This window comes from Nyctereutes procyonoides, unplaced genomic scaffold (assembly GCF_905146905.1).
Source record: "Nyctereutes procyonoides isolate TBG_1078 unplaced genomic scaffold, NYPRO_anot_genome, whole genome shotgun sequence".
Taxonomy (NCBI): Eukaryota; Metazoa; Chordata; class Mammalia; order Carnivora; family Canidae; genus Nyctereutes; species Nyctereutes procyonoides.
This window is the reverse complement of record NW_026575142.1, coordinates 34,666,763-34,685,825: the sequence shown is the minus strand read 5'-3', so window position 1 is coordinate 34,685,825 and position 19,063 is coordinate 34,666,763. Positions and strand designations below refer to the sequence as shown.

Below are 19,063 nucleotides of genomic sequence, written 5' to 3'. Positions count from 1 at the left end.
CCCTGGGCCAAAGGCAGGCGCCAAACCGCTGCGCCACCCAGGGATCCCTAAAGTGTTTTTATTTTTAAAATGTAAGTCAGGTTAGTGCAAAGACTGAATTTTATTGCAAGTGTTTATGCAATGCTGGAAATATTAATGTCCAAGCAAGACAACTTCCTGGGGCAGAAAACATTTAGATATGCTTTTGTTGTAAGAACAAATAAAGAAGGTCAAGCTCACATAAAAGTGATGTAGAGGAAGCATTCATTCAATCGACAGCAACAAGTATACTTGTCCTCCTAACTCTCAAACCATCTCAAGGATCAGTAATTCTCAATGGAAAAACATACCTCTTGAAATCCCAAGAATGAACTTTTCCGAACACAAGGTTTTTTTTTTGGTGAATGTTATCAAGTATGTTATCAAATATGTCTTCACGGTATACAAATGGCATTGGGAAATGCCTTCTAGGCAATAAAATGTGACCCTGTTAGATCACATGCGTGGTGTCTGAGAGGAAGGATGCCACAGATCTTATTCTGAGACTCCTGCATGTTCTCTAGTGACAGGGCTGTGTAAACATCCTGGAGAAGGCTCCACTTCTGAATCCCCTGCACAAGAATGGGAGTTCAGATGATACTTCTTTTTGAACAATGAAGATGATGACTGAGAAGTACAGGCAGGGAGAACTCAGTGATTCTTTATTCAATATAAGAAAATAGAAGTAATTTAATTGTCTTTCATTCTCACTTATTAGACCCCAAATCAGAAAGCCTTTCTTTTAATACATCTCTCCTTTTTTTCTTTATAAACACAGTGGCTCATAGGGACAGGGAATTACATCTCGTATTTTTCCTTTGGAGATAGAAAACACGTCATTCTGGGGATATTACGCACAGTCCAGAGGGACCAAGTTGATAATAAACCCTTTCAGTCTTGCAAATATACGGCATAGCTTTTGTTGAAGCCCTGGCTAGTAAGGTAACTGGGGTGTCATTGGTTTTTACTACAACATTTTTATTTTTATGAATACTTTTATTCATAAAAGTAGACTTTTATTTTTCTTGAATCTGGACTCAGTCTATTTTATGTCTTAGAATTCAGTCACCATCGTCAGTGGTGTATGAGTGCACGGACAGCATTTGTCTGCTGGAGGCTAGGAGCTGAGCCCAGATTATAGGAGAGGAACATATAAGGTGTGACCTTGACTCTAAGAGAACATTTCTGGTTGCAGATCTGTGTCCTCTTTCTGCTTCCTGCTGGTAGATGATGACCACAGGAGTAGCCTGAAAGTAACATGTTGAAGATGGTAGAACAGCTTTGAGCATAGGCGAATTAATTCATGGAGGGAGCTTCCCTCCTCACACTCATGCCCTTTACATCAGAGAAAATAACTTCTGTCTTCAATCTTGTTGTAGTCCTTGCATATTTGAGCCTCTGTTACAGCCACTAGCATTCCTCTAAATAATGAGATATGCTAATGTCTCATCACTGACTCATAGTCCAAAAGTGTTAGCTATGATTTCAGAAGTGTGCTTCCTTATTCCAGGCCTCTTCTTTACCAAAATGACTCTAGAGAAACCCTCATGACTTGTGTGTGTGCGCGTGTGTATGTGTGTGTATCTCCTTGTGTATATATTTCTATCACAGCATCTATAATGGTTTTTGAACTTTTTGTTTTCGTGTTTTGTACTGGAAGGCACCCTGGGGAAGATACCACATCAAACTCAGCTTCTTATGTCAACTGTCTTCCAATTTGCTGCTCATACCTGGAGATTAAAACATGTTTAGCTGATGAAAGACAAGGTTTATTTCTAGAATCCACGTTTATTATTTAAGAACAGCATTCTCCATTGAAATGGAGAAATATAAAATGAAATATAAAAAGGATTAAAGCTCCTAGCAATTCTCATTGTAAAGGGACAGAGATTTGCTAATATATTTATTTATTTTCGATTGAGCCAGCAAGTTCTAACCACTTCTACAAAAATGCTTTTAGAACTTGAAGTGATCATATGTTCCTTGACTAGTCTTTTCTAAAGCCAAACTAATCCCTTAATCCTGTGGTCCCTGTCTGTGGGTTTAGAACTTGATGCAGAGCCTATGAATACTTGCTTGTCCTCAGGACTAGAAGAAGAGAATACAGAGCTCCATAGCTCTCATCATGCTAGAACAGTTAATCTGAAGTTTTTATGTTTGAATCCCTTCTGACCCAACTGCTCGGGTAATTAATAATGCCAGTTCCCAGGTTATCTCACATCTTAAACTGAGTTCAAATGGGGATATTTTTTTACTGCTTGTTTTGTAACTTCTGTGGGTATAATGTGCCCCAGGGGTTCCTTTAAGAACAGGATGTGCCTGCTTGATACCAAACCAGAATCAACTTTATATGTAATGGGGCCCAGAAGATTCAGTATGTTGTCTGGCTGTCTTCGCACTGACATTGTTGCTGATGAGAAATCAGCTGTCACTCTTCTCCTTGTACGTACAAGTCTTTTTTCCTCTCACTGCTTATATATATATATTTTTTTTTTGAACAGTTGACATACAATGTTATTCTCCAGCTGATTTTAAGATGTTCTCTTTACTACTGATTTTGAGCAATTTGACTATAATGTACAGTTTCTTTATGCTGCTTTTATTCGGTTTTCCTTGAGCTACTTGGACTTGTGAGTTTATGGTCTTCATAAATTTGGAAAATTTGGGAAATTTTCAACTATTAAGACTCCAAATATTTTTTTTCTGTTCATCTTTCTCTTTTCTTTTGGGAATTCAAATTACATACATATCAGACCACTTGAGGTGCACTAATAATTTGTGATTTCTTTTTCTTTTTTTCCTTTTTGTTTTGTCTTGGGTAGTTTCTATTGAGTTCATTAATCTTTTCTTCTGCAATGTCCAACCTGCCTAATTTAATCTCATCTCATGTGTTTTTCATTTCAGACATTGTATAACTCTGGAAGTTTTACTTGAATCTTACTTATTTTCCATGTTCTAATTAACTTTTTGAACACGTGAAATACAGTGATGGCAACTGCTTGTCTGCTAATGTTAACATCTATGTCAGTTCTGAGTTGATTTTGAATGATTAATTTTGCTCCTTATTATGAATTACATTTGCTTCTTTATTGGCTTGTAAAGTTATTTTCTTTTTTCTTTTCTTAAGGATTTTATTTATTTATTCATGAGAGACACACACACACAAAGAGAGAGAGGCAGAGACACAGGCAGAGGGAGAAGCAGGCTCCACACAGGGAGCCCGATGCAGGACTCGACCCTGGGTCTCCAGGATCAGGCCCTGGGCTGAAGGCGGCGCTAAACTGCTGAGCCACCCAGGGATCCCCTGGGTAAAGTTATTTTCAAGTAGATGTCAGACATTCTTAATTTTAATTTCTTGGGTATTGCATATTTTTTTGTATTCCTTTAGATTTTTTAAAGCTTTGTTCTAGGCTTCAGTTAATTTACTTGGAAACTATTGCTATTTTTGGATCTTCTAAGATTGATAGGAAAGACTGTATCATATTTAGTCCAGGGCTAATTGTATGTCTAGTTCTAGGAGGCAAGATCCTCCTGAGCTCTCATTCAGTGGTCCATGAATTAAAAGGTTTTCCTGTCTGGTACTCGGGAAGCACACTGTACCCATCCCTATGTGAGCACCAAGTTTCTCTCTAATTGCAGGAGATTCTTTTCTCAGACTTGGGTGTTTCCCTCACATGCATGCACTCTGATAGTTCCCTAGGAGTATTTGTTGGGGATGCTCTGCAGATTTCTAGGGTTCTCTCCATCTGTGATTTTCTCCTCTCTGATACTCCATCCTATGAACTCCAGTCACCTTTGTCTCCCCAGATTCCCTCCCCCATCTCCTTAGCTCAGAGTTTGCCGAGCTCCTCTGGGAGTTCCAGTCCTGGTGCCATGGTGGGCAGTCTCACTCAAGGCAGTGAGCTGGGGCATTCAGAGGGCTCATCTTGCTTGTTTCCTGTCTCTCAGAGATCACAGTCCTTTACTGACTCATGCTTGGTGTCTTAAAAACCATTGTTTCTTCTATCTCTAGGTTATGTTAGTTGTTATTCTTCCTTAAAGGGATTGTAAACCTGAACCATCTTGGCTGGAAGTGGGAGTCCCTCAGGTTTAGCTATTTCTACAGCTTCAGAATGGAATTCTATAACTTACGGCTTAGAAAATTAGGTCATTCAATGACAATGATGAAAGTAATGCCAAACTACCCAAAACCATGTTTATTCTATAGTCCATTTGGATGCATATGGCATTTACAGTATAGGTGCAGTCCTTGCTCTCCTTACTATTTACTGGGGTCTTTGGAGGAAGAAATCAATAAGTCAGTCACGTGTTATTAGAGTCAATGACTTGGTTATGGCCTGGATCTTCTCCATTTCTTCCTCTTTAGGTTGGGCCCATCCTTGTCCTGCCTCAGGCTCATCATGTCCATCATGTCCAACTGGGCAAGGTCCTCATATGACTTCTGTGTTTATTCTGACTCAATTCCTAACCTACTAGGGATCATCCTTAGAGCTCATTTTTACCATAATCTTTCAAAACTTTGTTTTTTAAAAAAACTTAAACCTTATACTTTACATCACATCACTAACTAGAAAAAAGACACTATCAAACCATGATTTCTACTTTTATTTGTTGCACTCCGCTGATGCCCTGGTTCACTTTTACATTATGCTCCAACTGCTAAGCTATGCTAAATTCATTATCCTTCTTCCCAAGACTGTTGGCCCTGACTCTTGGGACAAATCTCAAATTTCCTAGTTCTCTTATTTTTTATTCATATTGGCCACATGGCTGGAGATTCTGTTTCCTCCTTCACTACATCTATGTTGCTATCATGTTACTTCATTAAATATTAACAGCTTGATATACAAATGTCTCTTTATTCTATCTTATTTTCAAAGTAAATGGGCAAAGAATAGCTTCTTTGAAAAAGGCCACATAAAAAAAAAAGAAAAAAGGCCACATTTTAGGGAAAAATGGACTGTGCAAAGATACCTGAAATATTTGACTTAATAATAAGTACAGATATATTTCTATTGTTCAAACCCTAGGTTTTCACAAAGTTCAATTACAAAATAAATAACCCATAAATGGGAGTTGAAAGAGCATCCATGCACATTTTGGAAGTCTTCAAACTACTATATCCAATTGTTTTAATATTTTGTGACAAACAAAATAATTGTACTGTAAATGAGAAAAAAGTAACTGAAGTCCATGTTGGCTTTGAAAAAAAAATTATCCCTTTGCTTCTGCCATAATACTGTTCTGTTTTTCTGATGCTCATTAACCAAGTAATGAGTCTCTTAAAGTTTAAAAAGTATTTAAGACCATTATGAAGATCTAGTTTACTAGCCAATTTGTTGCAGAAAAAGAGTATGCATGATCTTCCTATAAAGAGAAGTTATAGTTTCAGATGATGAGGTCTATAAAAACCTGTCTCCATGTAAAATTCTGGTGTTTACCTTCACATTTCTGCCTTTGTTTGGGTCATAAAAAGTTAAGGACACTAAAACAAATGCCACTAAATTTCAACAGGTGCTATAAAAAATGCATGCTTAGTACTCTAGATTTCAGATGATGGCACTGTCCCCCATAAGACTTAATGGTGTTGTGTGTCTTAATCAATCTTTTTAATCATTTATGATTTTTAAAGTAAAACCCTTTTATTTTAAAAGGAAGGAATTTTCTGGTTTTTGTACAAATTATTTTTAATCTCTTGAAAATTATAACAATTTATCAGTGTTTGGCTTAATGATAACCTTCTTAAATCATCCCTATGGATTGTTTATTTTCCCTTCCCATATATTTTCTTCCATTTAATATGGCATGTTTATAAATGATGATAATGTGATTAACTATTACATATGCTTGTTTATTTTATTTTAATTAAAAAATTCTTATGTAAATATATATATACATATATATATTTATAACTGTACACAAATGTTCTTTAGCAGCCCCTTGCCCTACCTGAGGACCATCCCACTCTTCTAGAGTTATTAGGATGGCAAATGCTCCTTATAAGTAAGGCTGACAAACCTTCTGGCCATATGTAATGACAACCCATTGGCCTATGGCATCCTGCTCTCATCTTTGCATCTAGTGCCATGACTGATCTGCACGCTGTGAGACAAGAAGCAGCCACAATCTTTTCTGTCTAAACATGACACATCTGAGACAATACAGTGCTATAATTTGCTTAGGGTCACAGAGCTTAGAAAAGGTAGAGCCCAGGTTTGAATTGTGATTTGAAGCAAAGCCTCTTAAATTTAGAGGGAGGTAAGATCTAAGGGTTAGTTCAAGGAAGCGATTTCCATTATTATCTCCTTCCTTGCTTGCAAGGCCCTACTCTGGAATTCTGCCTCATGTGACTCTGCTTTTGAAGCTTTTCTCTAGTTGAAAGCAAGAGATAACTTCACTTCAAGCCTAGCCCACTATGAATTCTTTCAGTACAACACTAGGGACACCTATGGACAGAGGAGAAAGGGACGATGATGTTCATTTCTAAGACTCTCAAAAGAAGGGATGAGCCTGCCCATACATCAGCAGCCAGCTTCTGGGAAGTGTTGTCAAGAACTGGGCCCCAAGAGCTGGGAGGTCCCACCAAGAAAGAAGGTAGTGCTGTAGCTGGGACTGCAGCAGTGGAAACAGAATGACAGAGTGAGAGGTGACACAAAGGCAGATGCTGGAAGCTCGTACAAGAAGGGAGGAGGTAGCTGCATGACAATGCTGAGGACAGTGTGTGCAGTGCCTGTGGGACCAAGCTGAGAATTCTTCGTAACCATGTGTCTTATTAACATTGTTTTGAAGAAAGTGAATGCTAGATAGTGATTTATGTGTATCCCAACCCCCAGGCTTTGATATTAAATGAATGAAAAATGGATGGCAGAGGTCCAAATTCCTCTCTGGATATTTTCCCCATATGCCCTCATTCTAGGTGGTTAACTTTTCTTCTTCTTCTTCTTCTTCTTCTTCTTCTTCTTCTTCTTCTTCTTCTTCTTCTTCTTTTCAATAAGACAAGTTAGCTCATGTAATAGTTGGTGATCAAACTCAAGAATTCTTTGCTATGGTCAATCCTTTTCTACCCAAAATGAGGGTTGTGGAAATTTTCCATGAAAACCAATCAAGGATAGTATGTGTTTACAAGAACTCAGAGGAAAAAGCCCTCCTAATCTCCTTCTGCATCGTACATTTTTTTTTACTTTTAATATTCTGGCCAAAAAGACCCAAGAATATTATTCTTCTCTGTAAGCCCATAGGTTAAAAATGAAAGAGGTTCTTTCCTTTGGAGACAGGATCAACTACAACATTAGAGGGATTCACAGGGGTTTTGATACAAGGTGCTTGAGTATTAACTCTCCTAACAGTCAACAATAGAGCTTTGAAAAGCATCAACATGTTATATCTCCCCTGAAAACAAAATAACTCAGCTACACAAATAGAGTGGAAAGCATATCACAGCATTTTCAATGACTATACTTACATCTGTTCATCTATATTTTGTAGAGATCTTCAAGGACCCCTGAGCCCTTGAGAATTTTTAAAGGAATATTTTTCTGTCTCCACAAGTTCAATGTAACTGGTCTTTCCCTAACATTTTCACAAACTGCATTGTAATTGCATGTCTCAAAACTGGACTTCTATTCCTTTCTAAGGATGTGCTCATAATTCCAGATCTCTTCTTTATTGTAATGAACTAGTCATACCTTCCAGCTCCCTGCAGCCAAGTTCTGCAGGGCGCCTGCCGCCCCTTCCAGCGTGTCTGCATTTGAGCACTCAGAGAGCAGTGTGAGGTAGGGTTTGACTATTGATGGGTGCCACAGCATCTGGATCCCTTTTGGTGGTTCTGCACAGTCTGGAAGAGGTCCTACTCCATCCCACTGGTGGAAGAAAAATAAGAGAGTAAACATCTTTAATATCATTACACTTCCCAACTTCACCTTTTGTAAACACTGTGGAAAAAAACTGGAGCAGAATGTTTTAATACTTGGTGACCATCTATTACAGGTAGGGTAATACCATAGTAGGGCAAAAATAGGATAGCTACTCCTGCCCACCAAGAGCTTATGATGGAAAGTGGAAGGTGGTGGAGCAGGTACATAAGTGAATCTAATTGCCAGCTGCATGCATAAGCTCTCTAAGAACAGTGCCAACATATTGCTATAAAAAGGAAGAAAAAATAAATTAATTTTGATGGGCAGAGTGGAAGAAGGTTAAAGGTCAAGGCAGCATGTCTTACAGTTAGCATGCTACTGGCGTAACACTGTACAGAGTAACATCAAACACCCTCACTTCTTATGCCAACTGATAAATTCTTAGGCAACTTATAAAAATATTTGTTTCCTTTTGAATTCTATCATGGCATTATAGGCATCAAACAGATCTCAGAAATGTACAGAAAAGAGAAAATTGCTATGGTTTATTAGATGCATTGACCTAGCTAAAGCCAAATTTAGATCTTACAGCAATTCTGACAGTTCAGTTTGCTTTGAATTGAGTCTAATGAAGAATAGGAGAACGTATAATTAAAAATTAATGGAAATAATTTAAAAACTATTGCTATTGCATGAGGGAATATCAGTAGACCATTAAAAATGATAGCTATGAAGACCATGTAGCAATGTGGAGAAATGATTACAATAAAAGTGAAATGAACAAAGATGCAAAGTAGTAGAGTTTATGCTTAATACAACTCAAAATACCCCAGGACAACATGTGTGATAATAAAAACTTATTAACAAAAATGTTTATATCTCTCACATTTTTCTACATTTCAAATTTTCTGTTACCCTTATCATTTTAAAAATATTAAAATTCGTAACAGTGATTCTGATGTTTGGTCACATACAGCCTTTGTCTTTTGGGAAAAATGAAGCCAGTAAATATAATGAGGGTAGAAATGAAGTAAACTCTATGTTTAGAAAAAAATACTCCCATATTAACTTCTGAGAAAAATAATAGTAAAACAAAATAATCCTTTGTAATTTCAGGGTGGGAGTGTTATTTAACTGCTTATTTGTGTTTATTAATGGTGGCTTAAGATATAGTCTATACGACATTTACTAAACTTTCCTGCAGATATTCATGTATCTACATATATGTGCACTTGTGTATATATGTATGTATAAATACAAAAATCACAGCCATAATTCAAAGTCTGTGTTTCTTAGTTTTGAAATTTTTACTGGAATATAGGCTTACTTCATATCCTTGTAACATAAAAATGGAAATGCTAATGGTAAAAATGTAACATTACTTACTATCACAAGTCACTTCAAGAATTTCATTATTTTCCAAGAGAAAAATTAAAGACCCATATCTTCTTTTTCTCAATTATGACACAACTTAGTTTAGGTGAAGGCTAAAGCTCAGCGATGAATTTCCCATGGATGGATGTTGGACATCCCACGAAAGGTCATTTTCACTGAGAATGTCAATCTATTTTAACTCTGTGACAAGGACACTCAAGGTCGGGGAATCTGCTTGTTCTGTTAATCAAAGCTACTTCTAAACCATTCTGAAATGACTGCACCTGTGCAAGCCTACTAATGAAACCAGCACATCTCTTTTAAATATGAAAAATAACAAAGTGGGAAGTGAACAGTCTTGTCACATTGCTCCTGGCTCATTCTGAGATGAACTCACTACACTGGACAGGAAGATAGCACCAGGGAGAGACTAGTTGTTCTGTAGATTTGCTGACTTCAGTGATGGAGCAGGGGTAATAGTGGCTTGTCTAGGGAGACCAGCTTGGGGTGCTGAATCTTTCTGCTGTTGCAACAGGAAATGGGAGATTATTTCATGTGGGTTTTTTCCATTGTTTATTTTGTCATCTCCTTAGAAGTCTTAAGCTATTGTTTTCATATAAAGATGTGATAATATTCAGAAATATCAAACTATGAAACTTAGAGCTCAATAGGGATGGCATTTCCCTCTCACGTTGGGAGAGCTAACACAACAGCGGGAGGTGCACAGAAATAATATTTGCATGCTCATTACAAAATGTGAGAGCCAGACTCTAAGAGGAACAAGAAGCAGCTGTGTTATCACTTACTGGGCTTCATCTTGTTCTCCTCTCCTAACTTCTCCCCAATAAAATAGGATAAATGGCTAAATCAGTAGACAATTTTCTTCTGCTCTGACATGTGATCTATGTAGCTCTTAAATACCTTTTATTACAATCCTTCCTTAATGGCTACAGAGAGAATCTGAAGGAAATAAAAGGAAAACTGATGTGAATACAGATAATCTTTGATGGCAACTAGAAATGGAGTTCAAAGGGGATTCTCTGCTATTTCAGAACACTGATGGCACCCTAGTATGTCAATACTGAATAAAAAGAGTTATTTCAAAGCCAGTCAATGTATCTGCCCTTTATCTGGGTACGCTATTTCAACCTTTTACTGAGTTGATAGAGAAAGAATTACCAATTGTCCATTAAAAATATATTTTCACCACCTATAAAAAGACCAGGAGTCTTCTTGAAGAGTGTGCTGACATGCTCAACATTATGTCAGCTGGAAAATCAACAATAACAGGACCACATGGTGAAGGTGACACCAGGATCTGATCTAGGTGATGAAAATTCTGCAAATGTAAACTTTTAGTGCTAAGCTTATTCTAGAGTGAGGATCCATGAAAAGTCATGGGATATGCAACTTTATCAGCAAAGTGGACATACCCCATTTATAATTTTAAATACAAGACACATCTCTTAAAATCTGAAATGAAGGGACCAGAACTTTCCCTTTTCAATCCTATAAGGACACAGCAAGAAGAGATCATCTGTGAAACAAGAACAGGCTCTCAACAGACACTGAATCTGCTGTCACCTTGTTTTTGGATTTCCAGCCTCTAGAACCATGAAAAATAAATGCCTGTTGCTGAAATCCCCCAGTCTACGGTGTTTTGTTATGGTAGCCTGGGCAGACTAAGCAGTAATCACAGTAAGCATTAAGTAAATTCAGTGTAGCAGGATCCTGTAGCTACTCTACGACCTTTCTGCCATGGAGCTCTCTCGGGGCAGGCTGTCAGCAAAGCAAGGAGACAGTGTGGCAGGATTATGTTGACAGTAAATCATAGAGCAAATCAATTGATTTTATCACCCCAAACAGTGCCACACTCAATAACATACTATTAGCACTTTTCTTTACTGGTCTTAAATGTATAACTGTAAGACTAACACTAATAACACCAATCAGTCAACAGTTTGTATCATTCCCTTTCTAAAATTGTATTGAATTGAAAATAGGTATTCTCTGTTCAAGAAGGTAATTCTCAAAGCTTTTTGGAAAGGAAGATAACAAGCCTCCATGTTAGAAGCCTAGGAACTGCTGAAATCTGGACACGATGCTTTCTGCTATGGTCAGTCAGGGGAGGAGAGAGATGCCAGCCACTGGTAAGAAATGTCTGTCTGCTTGGGAAGAGAGTCACACATGTGTGGGACTGTGTTCAATGTGTGACTTAAAAATAAACAAGAAAAAAGTCTTTTCTTTGGACTTGTCTTTAATACTTTGCTTCCCCGTACTGTTTAAATTCTACTTAAAAGATTTCTTAGTTGGCTTCAGGATGGAAAAGTGGAAGCCATTTGCTCCTTATATGAAGAGAAAGATGCAAGGTAGGGACAAAAACACAAAGTCCCCAAACCAGAAAGTAAAAATGCCCATCAATCAAGAGACTTAGTGAACATGGTCTTCCTTCAGGGATGGTGGCTCATGAGTGCTCGAATTACTGCATCCACAAAGCCCCTGCTAATGAGGAGAATTAACAAGAGACTTTCAGCTCTTCCTCTCTACCGGGCTTACAACCTGCCCAGCCTCCACTTCCGCCTCGCTTGGCTGGGTGCCACAGAGATGCGGAGAAGGGGTGCTCCCCGGATGCAGGGGAAGGATCTACAGCCCAGAGGCACTGAGAAACTGCGCTCCTCTTTCACATTTCTCCCAGCCACGCAAATCCATGGAGAAGAGCTTCTCCGGCTCATCTGTATCTTTGGAACACAAACAGAAAAGGTTTCTTCTCCAGAGCAATGCAATTCTGTTGCCCATATTTCTCTCCCAATGAGGTGGCACCGTTGTCATTGCCCATGTGCAGGCTGCTCGTTTTTAAGGGATTGTGCTGAAATAAACAACAGGCCAAGGAAACTGCATCATAAAGGGCATGGATCTGCAGCAACAGGAAGACATTCAACTTTAAAATCCCACCCTTCCCTCCCAGCTGAAGTCCCACTTCGCACCATGTCAGAAGAGGAGATGACTGGAAGATGGGAGGTGTCAGGAACATTCTCTCACACAGGGCTTGGTTTAAGCAGGCTCCAGCCTGTACTACATCCTTTAAAAAGCAACAATGTACCTGCAAGTCCATCCCCTATCTGCCATCTTGGCTTGGCTTGGGTTGAACAGCAGAATTACTAATAGATTCTCCCTTTACAGAGTTTCATGATCACTTCCATCTTTTTTGAGGATGGGGGAAAGGGAGGCAGGGAATAGAAGTGATGAAGACACTCTGAGCAGCTATAAAAAGCCAGGGGTGAGATGACTCTTGTGTTGACTCTTGGGAATTTGGAAGAAGAGGGTAGCTCAGGTATGTCAAGTCCCCTGGGTGCTGTTTAGAAGATGTTGATGACAGCGGGGCTAAGTGTGTGCAAAGAGGGGACAGAGCTGGAGCCCAATGAGCTGCATTTATGTGGCACACATTGTCTCTAGGCTCTCCTTGAAGAAGATATGAAGGGTTTTGCATTTGAGAGATTAGAAACCCGTGTTAAAGGGGGAGAATATACTTTCAAGTATAGGATTTAAAGAGATTCAGTGATAGCCTTGCTGATTCATTTCTGTTGGTGTGGAGCCAAGCGACACACATCTCTCAGAAAGAGGTGGGAGGGAGGCTGGTGATGCTGTCTACTTCAGGGAGTGGCATGAAGAGCCCACCGTGCTGTGCCCCACAGGGATGGTCCACATCACCAGGCTTGCTGGCTCTTTCTCCTACTTATTGTGATGGAACCAACCAGAACACCACTAACACCCCTCTAGAACTCTCTCTGCTCTTATCTTCTCATCCACATCTTGGGTAACCTGGTCCAAGAATCTCTCCATTGTCTACCTTTTATTTATTTTTTCCATTACCTTCCTTTTAAAGGGGCTTTGTCCTTAACATGCCAACCTCCCTCAGATTATCCTGTATGCAGTCTTATTTTTTTTCTATCTTTGGTGATACATGTCTCAAAGCCAGTCTAATACAGTGATTCTTGACTAAAGGGATTTTATCATCCAAGGGGACAACTGTCATTGCTGATTGTCACAACTGGGGGAGGGAGATCTATTGGCACCTACTGGGTAAAGGCCAGGAATGCTGATAAAATCCTACAACGCACAGGACAGCCCCCGCAAGAGAGAATTATCTGGCTTGAAATGTCAAGAGTGACAAGGCTGAGAAACCCTGATCTAGTAGTATAAAACTCAGAGCATTTTTTTGAGATTTATTATTTTTTTTTAGAGAGAGAGGAGGAAGAAGGGTAGATGGAGAGGGAAAGAGAGAGAATCCCAAGCAGACTCCTCACTGAATGCAGAGCACAATGTGGGGCTCAATCCCGTGACCCTCAGATCATGACCTGAGCTGAAATCAAGAGCTGGACACCTAACTGACAGAGCCACCCAGGGATCAAAACAGAGAGTATTTATTAATGGTATGGAGCACTGAATGGTTAAATGTCAATATGGAATGTAAATGGGAAGCCTAAATCAGAGTTTTAAGTCTGTAAAGTTGCTGAAAGACTTTACAGAAGAATAGCGTTTTTAGGTGATGGGATATATTTTCTCTGAGGTGCCAAAGTAGGAGGAGAATCTCATTCAATCATGGGCAGTGATAAAGGAGAGTCACTGCATGAAAATGGACAGCTGTGATTTTGCAGGTTTGTGCGACTTGTTGCTTTGAGGACATGAAATATCATATGTTGAGTCACCAAGCTCCTAGCATATGGTGAGGTGAAGGCACAGTGAGACCAAGCCGGAGCCAGCCATGAGGAAGGAGCAGCAGCTCAAATAACCAGATGGCTGGTAAAGAAATGGTATTAAGCAGCAAAAGAAAAGTATGCTTACTAATAAAACAAAAACTGGAAGAAAGGCAACCTGTGATATTAAGAAATGAGAACTTAAAAGCATCAAGAATGTCAAGAAGGGCAGATACATCAGTGATGATAAATCAAATCCAAGTGTACTTCAGCTATCACTGCCATCCAGCGTGATTAAGACAAATTTTGGCTTATGTATCCAGATTCATTTGGTCTCGATATTTCACTTTAAAGGATTTATCTTTGAAAGGAAATTAAGGGTATAGGTGAGATTCAACTACATAAGTGTATTACAGTTTACATTAGTTAAAATTTGGAAGCAACCAAATTTTTTGACCATCAGGGACTGGATCGCACATCATGGTACACCCCTACCGTGGAATTCCAGGCAGTCCTTCCCCATCCTTGCTGGGAATCATGTGCTGGCAAGGAAAAAGGTCATGCTGAGTCAGGGGATAAACTATTGTACAACAGTACTCAGACTGAGACAGGTGGGTGTCGTGCCCACACCTGTTCTCCTTGTCCATGCTGTGCCAAGGTGGGTAGTGGGCACGGTCATCGAATGCAGGTAATCAGGGGCTTCGCTGTTTGCAGAGAATTTGAAATTTGTTGTTGTCTCACAAATATAGTACGCTTCCTGCCTCCCTCGCACTTTGGGTTTTAACTTGATCTGATATAAACCAAAGGGTTGGGGGTGAGCAACAGTGATGTGTATGACTTTTAGGTGGGCCCCAGAAAGAAGGACATGCCCCCCTACCCTGTCTTCTTTGCACCTTTTCTGCTCCTGGACGATGGACAGGAAAAGACATCATGGACCATGAGAAGGAGGAACTATCCCAAAGAGGAGAACACGATAGATCTCAGAGCCTCTAAAGACTACAGATCAGGGCTGCCAGAAGCATCGACCTTCACATTAGTGGGAAGGACACTTATCTACTCTCAGGACACTTAGAGGCTCTAGGAGTCTGGCTGTCTGACATGCGCCCTGATTCTAACATCAATGTAGAAAAACTGTATTTTTGAAGGGTTAAACAAAGCTGTGCATAAATATGGAGAGAGAAGATTTGAAAGGATATATGCCTGCTATAAGTTGCAATCATTTCTGTCTAGGAGGGGGTTGGTGGGGGTGTGTGTATTTCTTTCATTTTGTAGCTTATTGCTACCTTACTCATATATAATTTACATGTTCTATGTACATGTATCTACATGAATGTTTATATTTGCTTATAATCAACATCCATTTTGTCCAAAATAAGGAGAAACTTCTTTAAAATTAAAATCTCCAGTGTCATTTAAACTAGCAAGAAAATTCATTTGTGCACTTTGAGATATTGATCACCATTTAGTGTCAGAGTCTCATTTCTGGGCCAAAAGCATCCATTCAATGCAGTGGGCAATGTGTGATGCTCGTAGTGAAGTGATAGCAGATACAAAGTCCTGAAAAGTCACAGGAAACCTTTCAGGTGACAGGATTTCATGACCTCTGATACCATTTATGTGTGTCGTGTGTTAACACCTTCAGAACAAGGCATTTTTTAGTTTGGCATGATCAAAAGTACTGCTTCTCCAGAGGTACTGTGAGACACACCTGTATGCACTTGTTGACATGAATCCTAGTTCTCAGATGATTATCATGATACAGAGTGCTTGTTAGGTAGGGTGGTCCTTGCAGATGCAGAACGCTGACTCACATAATAAAATGCAGCACTGCCATGAGAAGCTGGATGAAGGTTTGAACCGAAACCAGAAAGAGGTCTACAGAATACTCTAGGCTCACAGTGGCTCCTGGAGGCAGTCTCATCAAGAAAGAAATGGACGAGGCTGGGACAAGTCACCTACTAGAACATCTACCGGAAAAACCTCCCTAGCAAGGGGTAGAGGCTGCCATGAACCCCAAACTGAGTGTCACTCAGCCTCGCTGGTTCTGGGTGTTGGGCTAGATGTCAGTGACATAAACCAGATCCTCTGTCCTTCCCCACAGCAGATTCCCTCTTGATGGAAGTCCACTACTGTGCCAGATCGGCACTAGAGGGCAAGTTCAGATAAAACCAGGTGGAAGTAGATTGGAGGATGAAGAACTTTTTACTTGGAAGAAGTCTTGAAAGGATGGAAGTGATGTTTTATTTGATCTTAATGGATAATTTTCCCAGTAGTAAAAGAAAGGGAAGAGAAGGCCAGACGGAGGAAGAGCAGGACCCAAAGCTCAGAGGCTGGCCGGTGTGACAAAGGACGGGCCAGGAGAGTGTGCAGGGGAAGCCCTTGGAGGTTCTGCCAAGACATGTCCATTATCATGGAAAAAATAAGAGGGCATTACGGGTTTTTTTGAAGAATCTCGTTACTATTGCTTCTGTGTATGAAATAGCATGGTGATATCCTCAAGGAAACCTCGTGCTGTCCCATGCATTTGGCATCTACGATGTCAGCGGTGGAAAGAGCAACAGTACTTACTCTCAAATTGACCACAACTCACTAAACTGTGAAACAGATTATCAGGAGACAAGCAGCCTCCATACGTAAATACCAAATCAGAATCATCTCTGAATTCTGATAGGTTTATGTCCTCACCCACGAGGATACACAGATACCCACATGAACTAAAAAATTCACAAGTGATATTCAAGCAGAAAAAGAGAAGTTCTGATTCTAGGGTATCTTGCTTGTTTTTGTTTTTGTTTTATTCTCTCAGCAGTTTCTCTCTACTGTCAAGTTCACACTGAGTGAGTCTTGAAGGCTCAGGTCTGCTCTGGCCAGCAGCCAGCAGTACTCTTGCTCTCAAATCCACTTCTGAGTACCAGGAATCCCAGGATATCATCCCAAGGAACCTTGGCCATATCCCAAATTGAAAAACAAAAGATGCTGATTTCTACAAAAGGTGGAAAAGTAAATACAGCAATTTCATCTACTTGCACTTCCCTGGACCCCAATCTTTGGTCTGCGGCCCCTACCCTGCTGTGCCTAGCGACTGGCACAGAGCCCTTGAAGACAGTGGTGGAGCCCCTGAGAGGTGAGATGTGCCTCTTGGCACATGACGTGCAGGCTGTTTGGTGGGGCGGGGGTAAGGTTCCACCTGAAAAAGGCTAGAGAAACCAGGAATTTCTTGTAATGTGGCACAGAAATTAATAAATTTTCAAAGCCATTTTGGATCGGAATATGATGCCCAGAAATGTTAAAAACTATTTAACTCATAGTCTGATGGTTCCAGTACGATTCGATAGCAACTATTTCTTTCTCTTATTTTTTTAAAGTTTTTATTTGTTTGAGAGAGAGAGAGAGAGCACACAAATGTGCAAATGGGGGGGGGGGACAGAGAGGGATGAGCAGACACCACACTGGGTGTGGAGCCCGATGCAGGGCTCAATCTCACAATCCTGAGATCACGAACTGAGCTGAGATCAAGAATCAGATGCTTAACCAACTGAGCCACCCAGGTCCCCCAATAGCAACCATTTCTTAAAAGAAGAGCATGAATGAAGCATATCTTTGTATCACATATTTTCCCGAATTAATCTGATTAAGAATCTAAAAGATAAAGTTTCTCTAAGATTTTTATTGTAATTAAATCTGACTTTTACAGTATGACAGCATTTCCCTAAGGCATAGAATAACAGTGGCAAAGGTAAGAATCAACATAAATTCCTGGGATACAGCAAGCTCCAGAGGCAATCATTAAACCAATTACTATTTGTATCACTTTGGCTTCTTGCTAAAATCTTTGGCTCCTCTCTTAGGAAATATCTGTTGTGGATTAGACAACTTTTCATTTTACACAGCTCCTTGCATCCCTTTCTCTGGACAAGAAAATGAATACCCGGTTATAAGCAAGCTGACTTAATCAGCTCGTGCTTTCTAAAATATTATTTTCTAAATGGTATTTAAAAAAATTACAAATGTAATGCCTGCATAAAAAGAATCACTATCCTCTGTCTTTGATGTTACTGTACTTTCTCTAGAAACACACACATACATATATACACAAATAAAAATATTAAAAAAATATATTTTATATTTGCATGTGATACACATTTTGCAAAATTGGCCAGGTTTTATCTATATTATATGTACAGCTCTCTATATATACTCCTATTTTTCTCTTCTTTTTCTTCACTTTACTTGGTATTATATATTCTAATTACTATATGTTCTTTGAAAACTTGACTTTATTAGCAACAGAGACTCCAGGGAATGGATACCTGAACTTTCTGGAAGCTTCCAGGTGAGTTAAATCAGTCTGCAGTCTCTGAAGGTAACTTGCTGTTCTGGTGTTAGCAAAGACAGGGATGCTTTGTCCTAGCCAGACCTGTGCACATTTCCATTTCTCACCTTGCTGCAACCTGTTAACCGTGATGAATTAGGGCCTTGGTTCCTCCTCTCACTTGAGACAGCTGGCTTTTAATTCCTTTAGATTATTTGGAATGGCCACCTGCTTTCCCCAAGTGCAAAACACATTCCTCAGCGTGAAGCACATTCTCCCTGCGGAGACCCCAGGCTGGCGCAAATGCCATCCTCCCCAGCAGGTGGCACCATCTAGATTCAGTTCTCTCCTGGGGACCACGCACCAGGGCGGGAGGGAGGCCAAGAGGATGTGAGATGCTCACCTCCCCATCTCCAGACCTTTCAGCTGTGCCTCTCATTGGTTTTCCATACAAGATGGTTTTTACTCTTGACTGTTTTCACATATACTGAACTTGACAAGACATATGAATTGACTTTCAAACAACTATAATTACTATCTGTTTACATAAAAATTTTTCATAAAATATGTTTGTATTAGAGCACAAAGGTCTTTTACAAAACATCATTGACTGAAACCACGACTTTGAAGTTTCTTTATGAATAACAATGTTCTATTGTACTTTAACATGGTTGTTTCAGCAAAACTTTCTTAAAGAAATCCTTTTTGTTTCCTTAAAGAATATCGTTAAGAAAAGGATGGTACAAATGACCTTTATAAATTTTCACTTAGATGTTTGGCAAAAAGATGACAAAATTGAATTAATCTCTGCA

The 19,063-nt window shown here is 39.5% G+C and overlaps 1 protein-coding gene across 2 annotated transcripts in view; it reads right to left on the bottom strand.

Annotated features, from left to right (window-relative positions):
- Window positions 1-19,063, bottom strand: part of CTNND2 (catenin delta 2) — a 918,117-nt gene that overhangs the window by 109,213 nt on the left and 789,841 nt on the right. For both annotated transcript variants that reach the window (XM_055308537.1, XM_055308538.1), the window contains exon 15: window positions 7,704-7,877. In XM_055308537.1, coding sequence (XP_055164512.1) covers window positions 7,704-7,877 — 174 coding nt within the window. The remainder of the gene's footprint in view (window positions 1-7,703; window positions 7,878-19,063) is intronic.